Below are 23,016 nucleotides of genomic sequence, written 5' to 3'. Positions count from 1 at the left end.
AATGGAAAAAAAGTTTGTTTGATAGGTTCCCCCAAAAACGGCATGATGTGCGTGGAGGCCGACGACCAACCTGCGCTTGAAGGTGAGGACGAGGCCGAGGAGGATGACGATGAACATGAGAATGCCCGTAATCACGCCCGCCAACTTGACCGTGCCGTCCACGGGTTTTTCCGGCTCCATGGCGTCGGAATCCTGCGTGGAGGCGCCTGTGCGGGAAGCACACACACACACATACACACACACGCGCACACACACAAAGTCACAGGGGGGGTTATAAAGTCACACAATTTATACAAAAACGCTTGGACACGGGCAACAATCGCAAAGTGAAGATGTGCATCACATTCGTATGAAGTCATGCAGGGAGGTCAACGTCATGCAACACAGCAACATGAAATTTTGTAGTTGTGTATCATGAGTGGACCAACAAAAAAAAAAAAAAGGTTTGCGGCATTATGTCCAGTGTGGATTTTTTTTCCATTTTGGTTTGAAAGTGGCGATTTCCGACTCATTTTTATGGGTCCTTTTAATTGTTTTGAAAATTCACTCCTCAAAGCCAGTATAACTTAGAAAACATGAAATTTGGTCAACATGCCAATCATGAGTAGAGCCACAAAAAAGCCTCAAGAAGCAACGCCTGAAAAGACAGGAGGGCGGCCACTTTTGGGTTAAAGCTGACATTGCAGGTCGTTTTGGCCATTTCTGAAAATTCATCCCCCGCAGCCAATTTGACTGACCAACACAGAATTTGGAAGCAATGTCTAAGATGGGTAGACCCACAAAAAAGTCTCAGAAAACGCTTCCAAAATGCATTTTCTTTCAAAACAGCCATTTTAGACTACATTGACACTACGAATGAATTCAAATGTTGTCCCCATAGGTAACATGTATCTGATTTTTTTTTTTTTTAATTGAATGTGAACAGTTCAATTCAGATTTTTTTTCAAATCCCACCCGGGTCTCTTTCATGTGTTAATGTCAATCGGATCGACATGTGATGCGTGTGAAGTATGGATGCTCAGGTCGCACTCATCGGACGTCATCAAAAGCCCAGCGGGAGAATCTTTCATTAAATCCGACTTCAAACATAAAGCATAAAGTGGACATTCCTGGTGATAGTAATAATTCAGTCATGCGGAGGGATCATTTATTTGGTGCGGCACTGACCTGACGTCATGTTTGGTTTGAGTTTCCATGCAATGAGGAGATCAAGGGGTGTCGTCTCATTTTCCCAAATTATTTCTACCTCCTCCCACCTCGCTCATCTGTCAGGGTGAGAGGAGCCCCTCCACACCGGATCATACAACCAATACTTTGGATTTTAGCTCCCGATGACAGACGCTCGGGAATTGACTCCACTTTCCGAGTGACCCGAGTGGAATAGGCGTTATGGAAAATTGATGTCGGGAATAAATGGAAAGAATAAAAAACCTTTTAGCCTTGTTACAGCTGTCAAAATCAATGGAATGCCTGGAAGCTTTTGATGACATTGGCGGCGCGATAAAAAGCAAGTCGGGCAGACGTGTGGCATCCGAACAGGCATCACGGGAATGTTACATATTCAGTCTTAACAATGAGAAAATGAGTCCGTTTTTTAAATTCCACCCCGGGAATTAAAACTTGAGATTTTTACACAAACAAGCACATTTTGTGACCACTTGTGTCACTTTTACTGTTGTAAATAGTTTTTGTTTTGTTTTTTCTTTATGTATGCCTCGTAGATTGCAGGTGTTTACAGTTTTTGCTATTGTAGACTTTTGCTGGCGTTTACAATATCATTTTTGCTGTATTGTTATCCCATTCTGTTTTTGCCGTTGAATTTTTCTATTTATTAAGTTTACTGTTGTATATACCTTTTCTTGATACACACTGTTTCTTGTCGTTTTAGCTGCCGTGCACCCTTTTTAATGTGACATTTTTGCCGTTAAATACAATTTTGTTTTGCATGCCATTTTGCTTCTACGTCTACTTTATGTACGCTTTTTCGACTGGACAGCGTTATGCTCTTTTTATTTTTTATTTTGTTTGCGCTAATGACCGCACTCGACGAGGGGCTCACTCCACGGCCCGTCGAGCTGCGCGTTTGTCATTCTGCGAGAGCCTGCGGCGAGTTCCCGCATCTCCGCGTGGTCCCTGCCCTCCTAATCGCGGCGAGAGCTTCATCAAAACGCCATCATCGCGCCCCATCACGGCCCTGCAGTTTCATCAGGTCGTGTAGTTTCATCATCCTCCCCGCAGGCGGCCGCCATCCCAGCGCTCGCTGACACATTAGTGCCCGACCCCCATTTGTCCGCACTTGAGCGGATTTAGCAGTTGAGCGCGTCAGGCGGCCCCGATGGAGAGCATCCGCTAACCACTTGAGTGTCTGGCTATATGTTAGCGGGTGAGCATTTGATCCATTCCCATTTGACATTTTACACCTCACGCTGCGTCACGGCATTATCGAGGCCAGCTGGGCGACTTGTTTGACCTTTTGCCCCCGGGGAGGTGCTACAGGTGTGTCAGCAGAAGGACAAAACCACGCAAGAATATTAAAAAAATAAATAAATTGTACCCTCAACCCACAATGACTCCACAGTCCGATCCACGGTGCCTGCGAGGCACATATTGCTTTTTTTTTTCATCCTTCTGCTGTGGCTCACCGTGACTTTGGTCGGTGAATTTAACCCTTTCAGGGACCGCGGTTACAACAGTGTACAACTTACAGTATGTTGTCAGGATGCAGAGTGCATGAAAGGGTTCAATCTCAATTTTTGTCATTGTTTTTAAACGTAATGCTAATTTTGAAGATGATTGCGCTCTGTTAACATCAAAATACATGTTTTTTTTTTGGTGTGTGTTCTCAAAATGTGCATCAGAAGCGCAAACGTGTGATACCTGGTGTCAGGATTTACGGAGCTAAACACAAATAAGTCCGAGAGAAGAACTGTTGAAATGAAGGTTTTAATTGACCTTTTGAATTCAAGTTAACAGCTGACAGCACACTCCACCTGCCGCAAAATGGCGACGCAGGTGGCATTTTCGATTGGGTGAGGAGGACAATTTAGTTTTAATATGCTGACTAGAAGGAGGACTCAAACAGACCTCGTCTCTTTGATTTTGAAAGTACCGTAAGCTTCAAGTGTCATTCTCCAGAGTTTAAATTGTTTTTTGTTACAAATTCTATAAGAATTGATAGCTAAGTGCGCAATGACTGTTGTTTTGTGAGTCAACTACTGGCCAGAAGGATTTTTTTTCAGATTTTTTTTTTGGCCTTTAGTATTGGTGCCTGGTATCGGCAGCCTTCATAAGTACACAATACTGTGAAATACCACGTGTATCGGTCTGATCCCGACACACCCATCAGAAAGAGCGCTTAACCAAAGGACAACATGTCTCATCCTTATTCATTTCATTTAGCATTTTGGTCCTCAGGTTGTGATCTTATTGTTAATTTTCATACCATTTGATCAGTCCTCAATAGAAATTGAAATCAATGGTGATCTATCTGCCTCTGTGAGTTTTGTACTCGAGTTCTTGCTGTATGATAGCACAGGAACTGTTAGCTCGTTTGCATTTGTCAATTCAAATGTGTATTTATTTTCTTTATTCACCATTACTTAGCCAGGTGAGGCAATTGAGGACACATTCTCACTTGCAATTCCAACCTGTCTGGACGGACATAGTTTGTTTGTTTAGGACCGATGATGCAAAATAAATAAATAAATAGATAAAAAAGAAATTCCGTTTTTTTATAAAATAACTTTTCATATTTCAGATGTGTCTACAATCTGAATATGTGATATATCACGCATAGCATGTAAGCATTATTAATGCAAGACTTAATCCCTTTAAGGTGTTTTTTTCCCCCCCCATCTGTAACCACGACAACAAGGCCAAGTATTGTATTCATCATCATCCTCATCATCCGGCGTGTAGGTGTTGTTCCTGCATACATTTATTTTTAACCATTTCTGGACATGTATTTTTATTTTCCCCTCGCTTTGTTTATCCCGCTCGCTCGGATTGCATGATGAAGCGATCCGAGGGGAATTGCGCAGAAGCGCGCAGATATTAAAAACTTAATCTCATCCAAACACACAAGATTGATTCTTCTCGCACTGGCCCCGAATGAGATATTAGGTGCATCTTTATTTTACGCCGGCGCGCGTGCGTTTGTTGACTACCGCCGGAACATGTTTGTAATATCACGGCGGAGGAACGCAACCGGTCATACATTATTGAGTATTTACTCAAAACATTATTGAGTATACATACATAAATTGCTGCCATTTTAAAAGCAAGTCAAGTCTGAGTGTGAGCGCGTGTGTGTTACAAGTTAAAATGCTGCGTGTGTATTTTATGCAGGGGTGGCGGGGGGGGGGGGGGGGGGGGGTTTTGCCTCCTGTATGGATTAGCGTTAGCGTGACTGAGTGCGTTTAACAGGATTACGAATCTGAACGACGCTCCCCGCGCGCGCACGCGTGTGTGTGTGTGTGTGTGCGTGCGTGTGTGTGTGTACTTCAAAGATTCTGACATGCATTGTGCGCATTTACATTTGTAAACACTAAATATTTGTTGTCGGAGTGCCTCATCCGTCTTTGCGAGTCAGGAGGGTGAGCGTCATCGCGGGACTTATAGCTAAAGTTAAAAAAATAAAAATAAAAATGTTGGCAAAACCAAACATGAGATGGTAGTTAGTGTGAATGGCGGCTGGAGTGAATCCAGGACTGAATCATAGATTGCATCGCAAGTAGAGGGAATGTGTTGTGCGGTACTGTAGACGTGAATCGGCTTACAAAAGGGGGAGCAAATCAGATTGTATTCGAACAGAAGTGAAGTGTATCATGTTGGATTTGGTGTGAACCGCAGGCATCGTAATTTGGAGTCAGTTACGATTTCGGGGCTGCCACCTGTGATTGCTTTGATTGGCGGTTAAGCCGTCCATTCATTTTGGATCGATCAATGGATTTGGATAAGAAAGCACGCGAATGCACAAAAAAAATCGATTCGGATTCGGTTACTGGTTCGGGTGGCCACGTGTCCGAAAATTGGCCAAAATGGTGATTTGTTGTTTTTCAAAGTAAAAGCAGCTGTTCAAGGTTTTTATTTCTGCTTACTTGGAGGGTTACAGAAAGAATATTTACAGAAAGAGGATTTGGACAATTTGAAGTTCAAAAAGGTCTTCACTGTTGATCAAAATGGCTGTGGTTTCATTTGGTAATTGATCAGTTGTTGATTAATAGATTTACTGTCGTTCCTGAATACTGTTGCGTTATATTATAAGTTAAATGACTCGGAATGGCGCCATTCGAATCCTACAATCAAATTTCAATCGTAGCAAATTATGTACCGTAAGTAGAGCGAATCATTCCACGAGAATTGGAATGAATCGTTTTCAAATGGAAGTGAATCGTTTTGCAATTGGCACGACATCATTTCACACCATAATCGGAGCAAATCGTTTCCCATCAGAATCGGCGCGACTTTTATCGGAACTGCATCGTAATTGGAGTGAATTGTAATATTGACGCATGCGAGTGGAGCGAACTCTCGAGTATTGTGATCTCGCCGATCATATTTTTTGCAGCCGGCATATCGCAACCTAAACGGAGCGAATCACATTCGATCACGTTGCTGGTGAATTTGACGGCGATGGCGATTTTACAGGTTGCCTTTGGTCTTCACGGCCAGTTGTGTTTGCGCGCCGCAGCGCCGTCGGCGCCCCTTTGACTCGGCTCGCATTTCCGTCACGCTGGCACCTTTTTGCATCAGCGCCTCCGACCGCAACAATTACGGGCAACCTCGCCTCTAATGGCAATGCGCATTGAAAGTGACATCTCACACACCTGCACGCTTTTTTTTTCCCATGAAAAATCTACAACTAGTCATTTCCAATTACAAGTGAGGAGCGCTAGCGTCACGACCGCAGCCCGCCCTATTGATTTCTTGACTAACAACGGACAAATGTTCAATTTCCACGTAACTGGTTCATTTTGGGTCAGCGATACTGTGGTGTCGCATTGTTATCGCAGTCAACGCCTTGAAATTGGGTGCGATTGTCGCACATCTTCTTACATTGTAATTAGAGGGAATCGTATCGCGTCGGAATTGCAATCAAACGTATCGTATTGCATCGCATCGCATTTCAGTGACTCATATTTTGATATTCAAACAAATGCAATGGCACCTCATCAGAGATGTGAATCATCTCGCATCGAAACTGGAATCGTATCGCTATGGGAGCGAATCAAATTTTGTCGCAATTGCCGCTATCGGCGTGAATGCGATTGTATGAGTGGAGTCAATCATATCGACTTGGACTCAGAATGAATTGTACTTTATTCTATCGGAGCCAGGGTAAATCGTATCACATTGGACTCCGATTGAATCATGCGGTGTTTCATCGCAAATGTGAACAATTGACATGTATTGTGTAATTGAGATTGTCGGAATTGAGATTTGACGTCATTTGTATTGAATTGCATTGTTATTTCAGTTAATCATGAATACGTATTTTTTCCCCCCCTATAAGTGCAGCGAATCATATCAATTTGGAAGTGGAGATGTATTGTTTTGCATTTTATCCTCTCAGAACCAGAGTGAGTGATATTGCAGTCAAAGCAAATCGGATCCGGTTGCGAATCTGAATGAAGGGCATCGTGTGACGTCGTGGCGAGAGAACCGTCAGCGTGCGCGTGTGAGCATGCAAGACAAATATCGGCTGGAAAAGGTGCAGTCAACCACAGTGAAAGCCGACACGGATGGAAAGAAAAAAAACGTTTGAGCATTTTCCTTGAGCTCAAGGTCACCATACCAGTACGCTATTTGTTCTCATTTGTAAGATAAATGTAGGTTGATCAGTAAATGTAACTCAATTCAGTTCAACACGCTAGTCGAATTTTTGTGCCTTATAAAGTAATGTTTTTTCCACTGCTGCGGTTTTGGTAACGGTACGTCGTTTATTCTGCACACTAGTCGGACAACGTTGGCATCCTGGTTGGACAACTGAGGACAATCTGGAGCTGACCAGTTGAATTTCCAGACTCGTACGGACAAAGCGTGCACTAGTACATGCCAGATATGGAGAAAATGCTCAAACGGGTTCCCTCAGACAAAATGCAGCACAATGGCCATGGCATGACACACACACACACACACACGCACACACACACACACACACACTCTAAATCAAATTAGAACCAATGATGAAGTTATACAGATGACAGAAGGGTGGGGGTGAGAGGGGTCTGGTTTGTGGTGATGGGTGGGTCTGTCAAACATGAGTGAGTTTTTTTTTTGGGGGGGGGGGTTTCGGCGTGTTGACGACGGTGATTGTGTGATGACACGGGAAGCAAATACTCGGCCTGTAAAGCAATAATCACCTTCGCTTGGGATGACTAGAATGTACGGCGTGGTTATTTGTCCCCTACCTATCACCACTAAGGACCACCAGGGCCGCACGTCCCACCGCCGGCCAGCATGAGAAGGGTAAGAAAGGGGGGGGGGGGGGGGGGGAACAACAACAAAAAAACAAAAAAAAAAACAAACAACAAGCACAAAAAAAAGGAAACAGGAAGAAAGAAGAAAAATCGTCTAAGAAAAAAGGCATGTCGGACAACACTGAGATCAATAAACACGGAAGAGAAGGAAGAGGAAGCCCAAAAAGGTGTGCCGGGGGGCGGCGTGTTTGGGGGGGTTGATGGAGGCTTGCAAAACAAATGAAGGGAAGGAAAAGGAACCGACGAGGAAAAGATGGAGCGGACAAAAACTTTGTGGCTAGTTGCTCAAATTCAACATCAAAGCAATTGCAACCTTCTCACCGAGCGCATCGCAAAGGCAGACTACAAGTAGAAATAGAGGAAAATTAGCACATTCAGCTCCTGAAGCAAGTATGACTCCGCGAAATGATATTTGTTCAAATTATCCACCTTGTGTATCATGAGTAGACCCACAAAAAAAGTCTCAAGAAGTCATGCCTCAAAGAGCACAGGAAGTCAGTCATTTTGGTTCAGAGCAAACATTTTGGCTCTTATTTTTCGGGATGCTATCCTCCTGGAATTGTTTTTGAAAATTCAGGCCAGTTTGACTTTGACAAGGAAGGCATTGCCAGCAGTCTCATCGTCCCCGCCATTGTTGCCATCATCTTCATCATTCTCATCATTTTAATCGTTGCCTTCATTGTCGCAATTTTCACCGCTGCTGTCATCATTGTTGTTGTCACCGTCACCTTCGTCATCTTCATCATCCGCAACCTCCGTGGTTGTTTTTCTTTCCATTTGAAGGGTTGCATAATGTGACGCTTTATACAGCCAGCCACAAAGTTACACGCAGCACAAACGCACAGTAGCACAAATGTGGGAGACGCACGCACACACACGCACACTACACACACAAACACACGCACACACACGCACGCAGACAGGAAACAAGACTAGGTTTGATTGACAACTCCGAGCAGGTGGTGCGAAGAGGGCAAAATAACGCTGAGTCAAAAAATCATGTCGGATAACATGTCGTTGTTGATTGAGGTGGGTGGGCGGTGTGGGGGTGCGGGGGTGATAGAGAGCGTGTGTGTGTGTGTGTGTGTGTGTGTGTGTGTGTGTGTGTGTGTGTGTGTGTGTGTGTGTGTGTGGATTTAGCACCTGAGCAGCACAAGGTACACTTGTGGCCAAAAGTATTTGGACAGTGACAAGAGTGAAAAGACTTGCTTTTTGTTTTGCCTTCCATTATCACAATGGATTTCAAATAATACTGAAATTCACCCAATTCGGACATTTACCATTTTGATAACATAATAATCAAATTAATTATCCAGTACAGATGAAAATTTATCAATTTCATCAATTTTAAATAAATGTAATCATAAGAATATTTTCCTGATGAACGAAATTAAAAATAACATTTTGAAGTCAATTGTTTCGGTTGCAAAGGTATCAGTTTGATGATGGTTAGCGTCCAAATACTTTTGGACATAACTGCAGGTGCTAGGCTAGCATTACTCGGATTAGCAACGCATCCTTTTTTGGGAAAAAAAAAAAAAGACGACAACAGCAGCAACATGTGGAAGGACGCTCGTACCTTTGTTAGCCAGACGCACGCAGTTGATTTTGGTTTCCTGCAACCACAAGAGAGCAGACGCAGCATTGGAGTCACATTTCACTCAGACGTTGAAATGACATGTCATGGTCCATTTTCTTTTGTAAACCTCCGCCTCTTTTCTCACCCTGTGGTAGTCGAGCAGCATCATGGCACCTCAAGATTCAAAGTCTGGATGTTGTTGAGACAATAGCAAATGGATAAACTGAATATGAAAAGGAGATTGCGCCAATGCATCGGTGCCAAAGGAGCTGGTCAACCACAAAGGTAAATTTGGGGGCAGATTCATTCTTGCAGATTATACTGCTCAGCCAGCTCTAAATGGCTCTAAAATGAGTTTGTGAAGATGAAGTCCTGATGTTGGGCCGAAACCTCATAAGTCACAATTTGGTATATTTTATAATTTTTCAAAAATCTATCCGAGTGGTCAATCCAGACATTCAATCCCAGGTACCCGATTTTTTTCAAGATTTATAGTAAATAAAATGGTCTGAAAATGGCTGGTACTGACTGACTTTGAATGTATTTTTCTCAAATGTAGCATTTCTACATCATACCTCATGTCCAGACACTTCTAATGTGAAATCAAGACCAAAGAATGTATTTATGTACCCACAACATAACATCATATGTTTCATGTGTATTACTACGATTTGTTTTTATAACACGCATCGTAGCTAATGTAACTTTAAAGTAGCATACTTCCATAAATTATTTTATTTTATTTTTTTAATTCATTATTGTCTCCTTCCTTCCAGACGTTTCCACCTGGCTCGTCACTCACCTGCTGGCTCAATCGTTGTTGCAATTAAAAAAAAAATAATAATAATACATTTGTTTCTTTGTTGAGGAAAAAAAGCTGTAGAAGTGGCCAAAGATTTAAGCCGGCGACAAATTTACATAGCGGAGGTGTTGAAAAGGAGAATTGTCTTCTATTCGCAACAGCTGCTCACTTTTTGATGCCCAAAAAAATAAATAAAGTAACAAAAGATGTGAACAATGCGAAATGGCGACAGAGGAGTACCTGAGGGTGATTGATAGCAGCTCCAAACTTGGGGCACCTGCTTCTACTTTCACTAAATCATGTGAGGGCTGTTTTATATTTAATACAGAGTTATTCAGTTGTCTGGTGTTATTCTAACTTCCTTATGAGTTTGAGCTGCCAACTATCCTTAGCTCGGGACTCCTGGAACTGTTTGAAAATTCAGCCTCCGAAACCAGTTTGATTTTTACAACATGAAATTCGGTGGATAAGTCTATCATGAGTGGCAAGACAAAAAAACAAGTCGCCAAGAAAGCCTGCCCCAAAAGACATGAGAAGTCAGTCATTTTGCTGTCAAGCAGACATTTAATGACGATTTTGCTGCACTTTTTGTGCAACCCCTGAAGCCCGTTGAGCTATTTTACCATGAAGCATCCATTTAAATGCTAAATTGTCTCATCTGCGCTCAAATAAGATTGAATTCATTCATGAATAATAATAATACAGCCCCTGAAGCCTGTTTGACATGGCGACATGAAATTTGGTAGACATGCTCATCATAAGTAGACCCGCAAAAATAGTCTCAGGAAGCCATGGCCAAAAAGATGCGGAAAGTCTGACATTCTGGGTTGATGTTTCCATTATGCATTCACGTTGGCCTTCAAGTGCATCCCGAAAATAGTGGCCGCTGAGTACATTCCAGTCAGAACTTACCCCGTTGGCTCTGCTAAGGGCCTGGAAGTAGATGCTGTAGCTTTTGGCGGGGGACAAGGGCGGGTTGGTGAAGCCTCCGTAGCTCTTGTTGTCGCCCACCGTGAACGGCTTGGCTGCCTGCAGATTGGAAGGTGGCAGCTCCGCTGCCATGTAGTACGGCGAGTTAGAGGAGGAGGCGTTGCGGAAGCTGAAGGGCGCGGCAAAGCACTCGGGGTTCTCCGAGGCGGCTCGACGTGACCTGGACTTGCGCTCCTCCTTGACCACCAGCTGGTAGGAACTAATGACACCACGCGAAAGGTGATTACTTCATTTTGTTTTTCAACAATTTCTCCACCAAATAAATAAATAAATAAAATAATGGCATATGGTGTTCCACAGGGTTCCATTTTTGCCCCCCTTCTGTTTTCGGTGTATTTGCTGCCCCTTCTGAAAGCTTTGTATTTCCTTCAATGAAAAGTAAACAGAAGTTATGGTGTCCCAGTGGCTCTGACACAGTTGCAGTGATTCAAATTGAATTGTAGTGAATCGTATCTAATCGCAATTTGTATCTAAAGTCAATTGTATCACACCACATGAGAAGGCGAGCGTGTTTTCTCTAATCGTGTTGGAGTGAATCATATCTTTCTATGTATGGTGGCATATCAGTGGCTGCTGTTGTTTTATGCACAAACCCTCCGCTTTTCCGTTTCCTGATTGGCTAAGGGCTCTTCAGCGGCGTCCCTCTGCAATTATCTCCCTCACGCCATCACGCAATTACAAGCAATTACGCGCAATTAAGCAAATGTGCGTTTGACGAGACCAATCACGGCTCAATCCCGTCTGGCCGGCTTTCATTAAAACGTAAATTGCTGATGACCGCAAGATGAGCTGGATTGGCCGTCTTCTCTATTTGTGCTTTTGTTGACGAAACATCCGTTTTCAAAGCCCCTTTGCGACCTCCACCGGGGAGCACGTTTGTCTCCCAGACTAAATAAAAGCTGGGAAAATAAAATCAAATCAAATGAGCAGTGCTGCGCCTGCTCACCTTCTGTCTTTGATAGGATTCAGCCGAGCAATTAGAGAGCAGGCCTCCTCCACAGCACTAAGACTTGAAATTGTATTTCAGGTAAATCTGGGAGGCTTTGCAGGGGGGATTTACACAAATAAGCAATAAAAACTACGAGATCGGTGCAAGGAAAACTTGCAAATGAACTTGCACTGTTGCCTTTCAAAGTGGATGAAGATGGCGCTCCCTGGCGATGCCTCATCAAGATAATGAGTCCCAGTCGCCACTTACTGGGTTCAATGTTAGGCTTAACTCCGAATTCAAATAAAGTAGCACACTGCTGCAAATGGGTTTACTTATTTGACATGTGGAGGGGAAAAAAAAAACACCACTGTACTAGCCTAAGCCTCACCCTAAGCCTCATACCCTCAATTTAACCCAGAGCAAAACCAGCCTCAATAACCTAATCCGAAATCTATAACCCTATTAACCTAACCGGAATGTCACTGATATAAACAGGAAACCTACCTACTCATCTAACAGTATTTTAAAACTTGAACCCTTCTAACCGAATCCTTGTCCAACTCACCTCATCCTAATGCTAACCTTACAAATCTAATCCAACCTCAAACTACTTACTCAAATCCTCACCAGACCCCTATTGCGTAACTTTAACCCGATTTATCAAACCAAAAATGTAACCCTGCACCTGAACCCAATCAATCTAAACCTAACACCAAATCCTACCTGACGCTGACCCCCTAATCTTACAAAACCAGCCATATCAACCAAACCGCGAATCCAAATCACCGACACAAGCCCTAACCCTAAAAGGAATGCCACCCAAAATAAACAAGAGGCAAAAAAAATCAAATAGAAATCGCGGGGCCGTGAACACTGAACCTGTGATAAAGGGGGTGGGGGGGGGGGGGGAGACTGCTGCAAATGCCAATGCGCTGAAATTACAGATTAAATACAATCGAATTGCATTTAGTCATTCTTTCGCAAATTACGAGGGGCCCACAAGTAGTTCCACATATGAAATTTCACAGCCCTATCCTTAACCCAAAAATAACTCCGAACCCTAGCCGACTAATTTCTCTCTTCGCCTGAACAGCAGGACGCGAATTCCTTCCCCCTAACGGCAAGAGCACGAACCAAACCCAAACCGTAACCATACCAAACGAATTATACACTCAACAAAACTGCAACCTATTAATTACCTAATCCTCCTAACCCAGTGGTCGGCAACCCAAAATGTTGAAAGAGCCATATAGGACAAAAAAAAAAAAAGTGTCTGGAGCCGCAAAAAAAATAAAAGCCTTCTATCAAACTTACAATGAAAGGAACACATGCTGTATGTAGGAGACTGGACTGTCTCAGAATTGTTTGTTGTTCATTGCTTTGTTGTGTGTTCACAAACGCCCTCATAGAATTTATTTTGTGATTGCCTCGCTTGATCTTTTGTTTTGATGCATTAATTTCGCTTTTCTTAGTGTCAGTGAAGTGATCAATAATTTCCGTTTGTCTGAGGCTGTCTTTGAACTCCTCTCGAGTTGAACGAGAAGAGAGAAGGCACGGAGTCGGGTGCAAACGTGTCTGTGTTTCTCTCGACTGTGAACTCATTCACTCCCAAAGACGTTTTTAAACGTCTTTTCAGACTTGGTCCACAATTGGCTGGTACTGAATGAGTTCAAAGCATAAATAAAGTGTGCATTTTAAAAAACTAACACCACAGCTCTCCTTTTTCGGCGCTGCAACATGTATCTATATCTATTTGAGCTATATTAGCCTACTATCAAAATATTTTTCCATTTTCAAGCATTTTTTATAAAGCTCCAGGGAGCCACTCGATGTCGCTAAAGAGACGCGTGTTGCCGACCCCCGGTCCTAACCGAATCCCAAACTTTGAAAAATAAAATGTTGTTGTAATTTACCTGATGGGCGCTCCCCGCGACTTGGCAGGCTTTAGGAGGACGGTGATGGTGGACTCGGTCTCGTTGAGAGGTGCCTCGGACTCATATTCGGGCATCATGGGGGCTGAGGGGCAAGTCGACAAGCAACGCGAGTCACACTTCTGCAAAGCGAAACCCTCATAATCTGACACGGAAGGACGACCGATTGCTCGTGACACTTTGCGGTTTTGAAGGTCGCCGACGTGTGAACGTGCCCCAAAAACATCAACATTTGCTGTGGCATTTAAGTCATTAACACCCTACCCCCAACCTGGCTCTGTACTACACTTTTAATTGAAACCCGATTATCTTCAGGCTCCGCGGGGAGATCAACAAGATGGTTGACGGCGTGACATTTCAAGTGAGCCGTGGCCGTCATCAAGGGGAGGAGAAAAAAGAAAAAAAACAAAGCCGCGTTTTGTTCTTCTTTTGTTACTCGCTGTCACTTGGCAACATGGCTCCCAGGATGATGTACGACTGCAGGTCTCACTCAAGGTACTGTATGTCAGTATCAATCACGCGTGGCAACAGCCGAGGTGAGCCGTCGCCGAGGTCAGTCAGAGGGATAAACGTTAACCCGCGAGAAGGATTAACAGTCATTTCTCCAGGAAAGATGCACTTCAAAAAAGTTGGGGGGAAATTTTAGACAAAAAATGGATACAAAATTTGTTGTTTCACTTCGTTGGCACTTTCATTTAACTGAAAATCGCATTTAATTGCAATTCCCGCGCAAAGTTTCTGATGCGGAAATCTCTTTGAATTTTGCAACCTTGATCACGCACAAGACCAGAATGTGGCCGCGACTCCATGCGAAGCGAAGCAGACCTTGGCCATTGTGTTGAGCTTCGAGAGTCACACCGGTGCTTTCATTCCCCCTCCACTTCTCCGGCCTGCAAAGTTTACCGCGTTGCTTTTATTGCGGTGACATTTGTGAGGCGGCTGACAATCACGCGGTAAAAGTCAAGATAAAAATGGAATGGGATCGAGGAAGGTGGAGGAAAAAAAAGGCAAGGAAGAAAAGCACTGAGTGACACAGAATCACAAGGTCAGCTCTGACTTTGGAGGTGAAGTCACAGTCACAATCTATCTGAATAAATGGTTTGATTGATTTATTGTTGCTTGTTTCTGATGCACAGACATTGGCAGTCCGCTGCGCAAGTATTTGAGTCATCCCAATTTGATATTTGATGGCGAGTCATCAAACTTTGCCAACAGGCTCCACCCACACGCCATGACAAAAATTCAAATTTAGCATCACCTAATTGTCTGCTTCAAATTTTGTTCAAATCGGACTTAATCATTCTACCAAATTTGTCTTTGAAACATCCCCAAGAAATGGCCACGCTGAGCCTAAAAGGGGAAGAACCAAAATGGCAGGATTTTTGCCATCCAAACGCCTCCGAAATGGCCCATAAAATGGCAGCTTCAAACCAAAATGACTGACTTTCTGTGTTTTTTCAGGAATGGTTTGTAATCATCATTTTGCTGGTCAATTTATGGAAAACATGTCGACCAAATTCCATGTTACTGGCTTCAAACTGAATTTAAAGAGGAAAAAAAAAACTAGCCAACTAGCCACAATGAGTCTACAATGGCTGCTTTTATGCTTGCATCAAAATGGCGGATTTCCGCAGCCTTATCAAGCATGGCTTCTTGGAACTTTTTTGTGCGTCTATTCATCATAAGCATGTCTACCCAATTTCAAGTTGCTGAGTGAAACCCAACAATACATTTCCTGGAAATGCAGCTTCAAACCAAAATGGCTGACTTCTCGTGTCTTTTCAGCTATGACTCCTTTTTTTTTTGCAGGTTTCCTTACATTCTACCAAATATCATGTTTCAGGGTCAAACTGGCTTTGGGGGCGCAACTTTCCAAAATATTCCAGAATGACTCCATCATGGCGTCCTGATGCTTACCTGCTATCTTGGTGGTAATGTGGGTGTTGACGGGTGGGCCAGCCCCCTTGCTGGTGGAGGCTTTGAGGGTGAAGAAATAGGTGGTGCCCGGGTGGAGGGCAACAAACAGGTGGTGAGTCTCATTGGTGGGCTTGGTCACCTTCCCCCACTGGGTGGTCAGGTCAGCACTGGGGTCCAGAGAGCTCAGACCTTTATAGGCAATCTGGAGGTAGACAAGAACCGAATCTCAAGTCACACATTCTTGAAACTGACAGCTGATCACCCCCAACATTTATGGCACTCTTGCATCAAATAAATCAAGCCGTGGTTCTTTTTCACGTTGCTGTTTTGTGAGAGAGGCACAGATTATATTGGTGGATTTGAAGTTCAGTGTAGGGTCAGAAGCAGACTGGCAGCCAAACCCAAAAGCCCTCTTCACTTCACACTGCACTTAGCAGGGCGCAGCACCCTGTCGTCAAAGCCAAATTTGCATGCTCACTTTCCATTGCAGAATGTATTTTTGTTTTAACTAAAGTCTCAAAGTGTTTCTCAGCCACAATGTGCTTCAATAAAGCTTGAGTCAAAAAGAACTGGCAGAGCGCAGCCGCCTCTACCAACCAGTATGTGGAGTCGTCTTAAAAGCGAATGCGGAGGCAAGGTGGGAACAACAAGCACCACAAAAGACAGACCGGTGACTCATCCAAAACATTTTAGTGCACCACCACACACCTACATGGCAGGCTGTAATCACATAAATCATGTCCCGGTGAAGCAGCATGAGGCAGAAGTCAACACATGCATATCTTTCATTACCAGACAGCGCAAAGGCATCAAAGAAAGAGACCAGTGCATACGAGCACTGCAACAAGGCGTTCGCAAAGCCGCGGTCCACACACTGGCTGTCACGTCTGATTAAATAAAAAAAAAAAAAAAAAAAGGTTGTCTTGCTCTTCCGCCTTCTCTCTTTGATGAGTGACCACTCACATGGCCAACAACAAGGCACTCTAATGTGGCCATAACAGCACAAAGCACATGTCAGACAGCTGGCTGTTAACTTTTTTTTTTTTTTTTTACCATGGTCTTCCGTTTTCTCTCCGTGACGTGTACGCACTCACAGCCAACAACAATACATGCGTGCAACCAAATGGAAGACGACGAGGCACTCTAAAGCAACCACGCCAGTGTGAAGCCCTTGTCCAAAAGCTGGCTGTCAAGTCTGACTTTTAGATTGATTTTCACCTCTCTCTTCTGCCTTCTCTCCACAGCTGACAATGAGGCGCTCGAAGCAAGTCTCAAAATCGCAAAGCCCTCGTCCACACACTGACTGTCAAGTCAGATGGCCAAAAATCAGGAAAACTACAACCGTCAAAAGCAATCTTAAGCTCTAAAATGGAGTACTACACTCTCATCCTTAGCACGTTTTCAGCAATTATCTATTAAAATCTCTGGATTCACTTTATGTGCTTTTAAACACTCAACTGCCTTTTGAAAATGAGTTTAGGAGAGAGAGAGAGAGAGAGGCGCATCTTGACTGTGGTGCAGCTAACGTTTTGGCGGCGACATCCCCCTGCGAGTGGCCGTTGCCGTTACTCATTTGAGGGTAAAACAGTCTCAGTCAGGATGACATTTTCAAAAGTCATTCGGCAAGCCTTGATGGAGGTCATCCTGGCTCTGAATGTATACGCTTTAGATTTTGTGTGTGTGTGTGTGTGTGTGTAAAAACAATACGCTTTCACCTTCTTTTCTTGGCATTTAACTCCGGCGCCGCTAAACAAGTCAACGCCTCTCGGGACAAAACCTTTAGCTGATAAAAAGTCAGCGCGCGGAGAACCGCGCGCCACAGCCCGAGCGGTCGATATGCATTTGCGCCGCTGAAAGGCTTGTCGCCATTAAACATCATCTGCTGGGTCCGTTGCTACTTTGGATTGCTTTTTCTTTGGCTTTTGACTTAACGACGACAACCAGAGAAGACACTGGCACCTAACTGCAGCAGTGTGGCACTTTTGCGCGTTATGTGCAACCACAAACCAGAAAACAGCCCAAAAAGCCTTTTTTCCTTGACGTTTAAATGAATGTATTCGACGTGCTTGTTTCTCTTTTTTGATGTTTAAATAATTGTCAGAAAAAAAAAAAAAAGTTGTGTCAACACGCGCCTGCGCTTTTGCCCTGATGTTGAAATGAATATGATGAAGGAAGCCACGCCCCCGTGCGTCTTTCGGCCATGTCGTTTTACGAGGCGAGTCGCGCAGCGGCCACCAGCTCACCCTTCCCCGCTAGAAGGCCCAAACTGCCCTGCCCCTGGCGAGTTCATCAAGGGGAAATAATGAAGTATTGACATTTATTAAAACGCGCTAGACGTCTTTTTTTTTTTTTTAATAAGCTGTCAAAGGCAGCGTTGTTTCCGATGATCTACTGTCCGTCGTTATTGAGCCTAATGACGACAAAGGTGGTGGACTGTGCTTGGACCCCTGCAAATAGAAGAAGCGATTGCTCAGTCCCCCTGTGTGCGCACGTGTGTGTGTGTGTGTGTGTGCGCGCGCGCGTGCAATAAACAATGTTTACGAGGCTGTGCCGTGGGATGTGTATACAACAACAACAACAGCAGCAGCAGCAGCAGCAACCTTATTTCACTTGACTTTTTTTTTTTTCATTTTCCATCTTTTATGATTGCTCGTGTTTGTTTTTATTGGAAAAACACACTAACTCACACCTTGTGCTTTAAACTTCCTGTTGTTTCCTGGAATGCAATTGCTCTTTTTTTAAAAAGTTATATATATATATATATATACATATATATATATATATATATATATATATATATATGTAAAACAAGATATATGCTCTCCTAAATCCGGCCGGCCGCCTACTGATTACCATTGAGAATGCAAACCAGCACAACTCCGCCAGAAAAATCACATTTTCATGCTCATCCATGCTGCCAAACGTAGCGTAGGTGACACGCGTTTTACTTTGTAAAGCCTCCACCACGTCGGCACCAATTTGTCATGTGTCTGCCGCGTTATTTGTCCAAGGAGCTGGAAGTGTCAAATGTCGGCCGCGCATCTGCCGTGTGACGGGCATCCCGCTGCCACGTGTCTGTTAGGTACTCGACGTGAAACTTTTCCTGAATCTTTCATGCGTGTCACTGCCGGCTCGCCGGCCTTCATCTGCCACTCGGCTGTCACCTCAATGCGGTGCAATCTGACGCCATTGTATCAGCCATGTAATTGACATGCGTCGATCGCGCAGCGGGCGGGCATCTCGCATCGAGCTGCCATGTAGCTGCCGTTCGACTGCCGTATATCTGCCAGGTAACTGACATGAACCGCTCAGATGGCGGTCATGTCATTTACACGAGTCTGCCGCGTCGCTCGGATGTCTCTGCCATGTCGCTGACATTGTTTTACACATATTTTACAAGACGGCCACGGTGAAGGAATGAGATGCGTTTTTGATTAACTTTGCTTACAATATAACGCAAAGCATACACGATTTGAAAAGACGTGAAATTTGATTTTCCTGTTTTTTTGTTTTGTTTGAAAGGAACAACAAAGGCACCGGGTTGAAATAATTTGGATTGTTGTGTCAATTATTTTCAGGCTTTTTACAAGGTTGCGCTGAAAGCCAGCAGCCAGACGTCAGAAGCTATTATGTGTACAAAAAAAAATGTAAGGAACGAAATAAAAGAGGCCTTGTTAGCAAATGAAAGGCGTGCAGCCGAGCTGGCGGGAAGGAAACCTCGGTGGGCTCGCTGGGCAGGGTCCCTCCGGCTTTGACGCCCACGCTTCGCAGCTAAATTGGTGGTGAAACACCTCCTCGGTCCTGCAGTTGTGTAACACCATGGGAAAAGAAAAAAAAACTAACAGTTTGTTTACACACCTCACGCCACATGAAAAACTCAAACGCTACCAAACCAGACGAATGAGATTTTGTGCTCAACACACTCTGACATTGCGCTACCTGCGCTAGCCTCAAAGCAAATTTTCTAATAAAAAATAAAAAGAGCGCAACTTAGCTTTGCCATGTATCTGTCACGTTATTTGACACGCGCCCAAGCCCTTGCATAGCCAAGACGCGAAACGTAATCTGAAGTGGAAACAGTTGCTCTGGCTCCGCTAAGTCAACACAAGTGAGCGGCGCAAAGACAACAAGTGGCGGAGCAACGCTCATCAAACGCCAGGAGCAGCTGCGATGCTAATCTCTCGGCGACAGCCGCCGCAATCGCTTCATCCGACGCGCGGATCAGCAGAGGCGTCCTGCCAGCGTTTCTGGGAAAGTTGATCACAGTTCTATTTATTGTTTTCGGGTTTTCTTTCTTTGCTACAGGAAGTGAACTTGTCAGAAACTGAATTGGCTAGTTAACAAGAGTCCGCGTGATGTTTGTTTGTCCGCGTAAGGAACTGCCATCGAATGACTTCCTGCCATTTCTCTGACGCTTATCCAACATGCAATTGACCTTTCGCCCCAACGTGCAACCGCCACCTGGCCGACGTGCATCTGACAAGTTATTGACATTTGTCCGATGTTTAACCGACATGAAACTGACATGTGCCTGACGTATGACTGCCGTTTATCTGACGCCAAACGTACCTGGCGGCCGACACTGACCAGATGCATACCTGCCGCGGAAGCCGACATGTCGCTGACCTTTCTCCGACGTCATTGTAACTGACACGAATCTAACCTGTACCTGGCATTTCATTTACCCATCACGTACCCGCTGCCAAGTAACCAACCTGTAACATATTTGTCTGGTATAAACCTGCGTTGCAACTGACATTTACCTGACCCTCGACGAACACGCAGCCGACATTTGGCGTTGAACTGGCGTGTAACTGATATTTCGCCCAGCGCGTAACTGCCATTTATCTGACGTTTAACTGACGCGCACCTAGCACGCAACCGGCATTTACCCGCATGCCATTTAGCTACCGGCAGCTATTTAGCCGCCTTTGTCTTTGTGACGTGTGATTGGCTGGGATGGTTTGGGCTCATCCGGGCGGGCGGGCGGGCGGGAGGCCGGGCAGGCAAGTTGTCGTGCTCCTGACGAATGAGTGCATAGTGGATAATTGCGTGTGGCAAAATGGAGATGGATGCATTCATACGGCACCAGAGCTCCCTTAATGGTACTTGTAGAGCAGATGCCTCGGCCTGGTTCACGCTTACACGCACACGCTGCCTCTCTCTCTCGCGCACACTCTCCCACGCCGGTGTGAAAGACTTCATCGGGGCCATAAAAGTGTCTTGCTCAAGGACACTTGGACCCGGTCTCCAAGGGACTGAAGGTATCAGAGGGCCATTGAAGATCCCCTTCAAGCGTGTTCATGAAGCGCTCCAGTGCACATTGCTCTTCTCTCTCAGCCCACTCAAGCGCAATACGCATTTTTCTTCTTCTTTTTTTTTTTTACTGGTCCGTGACATTTACATGCAAAAGAACGTATCTTTCGCTTGCCTGTAGAAATGAGTGCAGGAGTAAAACGGTATCATGATGCTTCTGGAAACTTCTCATTTAGCAGAGCAAGCTGCTACATGTCCACCGGGAATTGTCTCTGTCTTGGTCTCCAGACTTACTCAGGGGAAAAACGGGCTGTGCAACACCCATCGGGAGTCATTGGAAAATAGATGGCCTCATCCACATGAAATTTGGTAGTTTCATGATGAGTAGTTCCAAAGAGTCGTGCGCCACGATGTGCAGAAAGTCTGCCGTTTTGTTTTGAAAGCAGACATTTCAAGTTAAAAATTCTGTCCTTGAAGCCGGCCGGGTTTGTCCGAGCAACGAAAAAGTTCGATCATGACTACACCCACAAAAAAATTATTTCAAAGCACTGTCTGAGATGACACACAAAGTCAGCCATTTTGGTCAGAAGAAGCTTTGGCAGCAGTGTTTGATGGCATCTGGGGCGCCCTGCGGATGGAATATGAAATTCGGTAGCGTGAGTCTTATCATGAGTTGACCTACAAAAAGTCTCAACGAGCCATGCACGAAAAGATACAGGAAGCCTGTCATGTTGCTTCAAAGTGTCCAATGTCGGGCCATTTTGCTCTCTTTGTTTGCTTGACCAAACACCTTGCGTGCGACAAACACGGCGTTCTGAGATTCATCGGCGCCGCCTGTGGCCAGAAAGGTAAAAAAGCAATCAGGCCACTCCAGAGGCAGGAGTGGCGGAATTCATTCCTGGCTGCTCACTGCTTTCATGTTTTTTTTTTCTCGTTGTTTTGCCATGCTGAGAACTGCAGTAGTGCAGAAACTCGAAGCCCGTTACCGCCCAGGATGTTCCGCAGGGACTAGGGCCGAGCCAGCTCGGCTTCTGCGATGAACATGTGAGACGGGCGCGGATGGCGGCACCGCAAAGAGTCGACGCAGGTGTAAGTGATAGCGCGCCGTCGCCCCTGTAGGCCAAAAGAGGCGGCAGGACAGACTAAATGAGGTCAGCGGCTCAAGGACTTGAAAGCCTGACCAAATCGACTCGTATCGCTGACGACGGAACAATGCGGCCGAGCGCGCGCGATATGGAAGGCGCATTTTCCGTCGCAGCGTTGATACCAAGGAAGGAATTCAACGTTAGTTCAGGACACGAGTTCACACTGACTTAGCAGTTTAAATGCTTTGTTTTGACAAAATCATTTCGATCTAATAATCGGTAACTTGATTTATTGTCAATAATTACACAAAAAAAAATCATTTTTTGATAACGGGAGTGCACACATATTTTTCAATGTATGCATTTCCCGAGCATAAACGAGTCATGTGGAATTTGTTGCATCCATTTAAATGTTCTTTCCCCTGTCAATCAATGAATTTAAACGTTATTACCTTCTTTTTTTAATTCAGCCATCACATTGAATCATTGGTGAATTGATTATTTATAATTAAATTGCATTCGTTTAAAAAACAACAACAAACGGATGCCAAACGCGTAACTTCAATTTGTTTCTCATTTCTGTTGAATTGGCGTTTGGATTAAAGGAAAGTTTCAATAATTTTAGTAGCTTGATTGCTATTCATCAATTAATTTAGCTAGAAAAACACACAAGAGCTGAAAAATCCACCTCTATATTGACATCATTCACTTTTCCGGCAACAGAAAAGTGAAATTGTTACGTTGAATTTTGTCAGGATGAGAAAGGAAACAAAAAAAAGTAATAATTTTAGTATTTGACTATGTTTATGTGGGAAGAAAGTTATCACTTAACAAGTGGATTTCAAAACTTTCTTCTGGTAAGATTTACCCCTTCAATTCTGCAAGACGCTAAAAGAAAAACACGCCTTTTTGTTGTTTTGGATGGGGAGTGGAAAAAAAAAGTGACTTTACTGTTGTAACAAACGAGTGATGCTGGAGAGCGGGACAAGTTGAGCGGCGCAGCCACTGCACTAAATGCAGCGTTGCCCGTACGCATTGTTGTGA

General features: G+C 44.3%; 1 protein-coding gene across 7 annotated transcripts in view; it reads right to left on the bottom strand.

The window, feature by feature from the left end:
- ptprt (protein tyrosine phosphatase receptor type T) overlaps positions 1–23,016 on the bottom strand; it is a 119,819-nt gene that overhangs the window by 49,741 nt on the left and 47,062 nt on the right. For 4 of the 7 annotated variants that reach the window (XM_086117121.1, XM_086117122.1, XM_086117123.1 and 1 more), the window contains exons 12-17: positions 15,632–15,833; positions 13,697–13,799; positions 10,775–11,051; positions 9,061–9,097; positions 7,365–7,421; positions 71–206 (exon numbers count right to left, since the gene is read on the bottom strand). In XM_086117121.1, coding sequence (XP_085973247.1) covers positions 71–206; positions 7,365–7,421; positions 9,061–9,097; positions 10,775–11,051; positions 13,697–13,799; positions 15,632–15,833 — 812 coding nt within the window. The remainder of the gene's footprint in view (positions 1–70; positions 207–7,364; positions 7,422–9,060; positions 9,098–10,774; positions 11,052–13,696; positions 13,800–15,631; positions 15,834–23,016) is intronic. The other 3 variants (XM_086117125.1, XM_086117126.1, XM_086117127.1) reach the window with 1 other exon arrangement.

Source organism: Hippocampus guttulatus, chromosome 8, assembly GCF_054856545.1.
Source record: "Hippocampus guttulatus isolate MCC_2025c chromosome 8, RoL_Hgut_1.0, whole genome shotgun sequence".
NCBI classification, from domain to species: domain Eukaryota; kingdom Metazoa; phylum Chordata; class Actinopteri; order Syngnathiformes; family Syngnathidae; genus Hippocampus; species Hippocampus guttulatus.
The sequence above is the reverse complement of the archived record's forward strand: the minus strand, read 5'-3'. Positions and strand labels throughout refer to the sequence as shown.